Below are 1,899 nucleotides of genomic sequence, written 5' to 3'. Positions count from 1 at the left end.
GAATTGGCCCAATTTGCATCTTAGTAAACAGTAGCTCAGCCTAAATTAACCGTATGTGGAAAATTACAACCTGCTGAGTAGGTAAATGGGCATACAGTGGCCAGGCCAAGGATCGCCAAACACATTGTTTGTCAAGACTAATTAGGATTTAACGAAGATAGCTCCAGTCTTCATTTATCATTCCAATCTCCATCACAAAACAGACTACAACAAAGAGGTAAAGAAAACTACATCAAAATCTAAGAAGCAGGTGTGGATGTCAAACTCCATCAGGTCAACTAGAAACTAATTGCATATTTCTGTATTTAAACATGGCAGATAAAGTGCAGACTACTTTATTGTTCTTAGCAGTTGGAGAGTTTTCAGTGGGGATCTTAGGGAATGCATTCATTGGATTGGTAAACTGCATGGACTGGGTCAAGAAGAGGAAAATTGCCTCCATTGATTTAATCCTCACAAGTCTGGCCATATCCAGAATTTGTCTATTGTGCGTAATACTATTAGATTGTTTTATATTGGTGCTATATCCAGATGTCTATGCCACTGGTAAAGAAATGAGAATCATTGACTTCTTCTGGACACTAACCAATCATTTAAGTATCTGGTTTGCAACCTGCCTCAGCATTTACTATTTCTTCAGGATAGCTAATTTCTTTCACCCACTTTTCCTCTGGATGAAGTGGAGAATTGACAGGGTGATTTCCTGGATTCTACTGGGGTGCGTGGTTCTCTCTGTGTTTATTAGCCTTCCAGCCACTGAGAATTTGAACGCTGATTTCAGGTTTTGTGTGAAGGCAAAGAGGAAAACAAACTTAACTTGGAGTTGCAGAGTAAATAAAACTCAACATGCTTCTACCAAGTTATTCCTCAACCTGGCAACGCTGCTCCCCTTTTGTGTGTGCCTAATGTCCTTTTTCCTCTTGATCCTCTCCCTGCGGAGACATATTAGGCGAATGCAGCTCAGTGCCACAGGGTGCAGAGACCCCAGCACAGAAGCCCATGTGAGAGCCCTGAAAGCTGTCATTTCCTTCCTTCTCCTCTTTATTGCCTACTATTTGTCCTTTCTCGTTGCCACCTCCAGCTACTTTATGCCAGAGACGGAATTAGCTGTGATTTTTGGTGAGTCCATAGCTCTAATCTACCCCTCAAGTCATTCATTTATCCTAATACTGGGGAACAATAAATTAAGACATGCATCTCTAAAGGTGATTTGGAAAGTAATGTCTATTCTAAAAGGAAGAAAATTCCAACAACATAAACAGATCGGAAGAGAAACTATGCTTTTCTAGGACAAACAAAGATAAGGTGTTTCTAAATTAACTTCAGTTCTTGCATTAATGTTTTATGTGATTAATTACTCCTAAAACTTAATTAGTGTATCTGTAATTGTAATGTAGGGAATCTTATGTACAGCTGGCTGGATCTCTTTATCTCTGTCTCTGTTTCTGACTCTGTCTGTGTCTCCCTGTTTCTCTCTTCTGTAACTCTTCCTTTCTTTAGAGTTGCTGTTTTTTAAAACATGTTTCAGAGCAAATAGAAATTAATATCCTAATATCAACTGTCAAGAGTAGAGGGCATTTTCATAGTTCTAAACCATGTTTCCAGATGCAAAGTTGTGTGACTAATTCAAAACAACTGTAACAGCATCTTGCTGTTATTTGCATCTTTATGAAAAGCAACTAGTTCCTTCTCATAGTCCTCGTTAGATGGTTCCTCTTGGATCATCCAACAAAGCTCTACTTTTGGGAAAGACTCAATAAAGTGACAGTTCTTAATAAATGCTGTGGAATTCTATGAATAATCTTATAATCACAGAAAAGGTATATATTATGGCTAAATATATTCTCACAGTAAGTTCAAAGATTATTTGAGAATTGCAGATCAATGAATGAAGGACAA

At 38.1% G+C, this 1,899-nt stretch overlaps 1 protein-coding gene across 1 annotated transcript; it reads left to right on the top strand.

Moving 5' to 3' along the window:
- The first annotated feature begins 246 nt into the window (after positions 1–246).
- Positions 247–1,350, top strand: TAS2R7 (taste 2 receptor member 7). Its single transcript, XM_014347091.4, has one exon. It carries the CDS (start codon positions 312–314, stop codon positions 1,287–1,289), a length of 978 nt encoding a protein of 325 aa, XP_014202577.1. The 5' UTR covers positions 247–311; the 3' UTR covers positions 1,290–1,350.
- Positions 1,351–1,899: the final 549 nt, after the last annotated feature.

This window comes from Pan paniscus, chromosome 10 (assembly GCF_029289425.2).
Source record: "Pan paniscus chromosome 10, NHGRI_mPanPan1-v2.0_pri, whole genome shotgun sequence".
NCBI classification, from domain to species: Eukaryota; Metazoa; Chordata; class Mammalia; order Primates; family Hominidae; genus Pan; species Pan paniscus.
This window is presented reverse-complemented; position numbering and strand designations above follow the sequence as displayed.

Bases quoted from the DNA above. Each gene is read 5' to 3' on its own strand.
- TAS2R7 (XM_014347091.4), top strand. From the start codon at position 312: ATGGCAGATAAAGTGCAGACTACTTTATTGTTCTTAGCAGTTGGAGAG.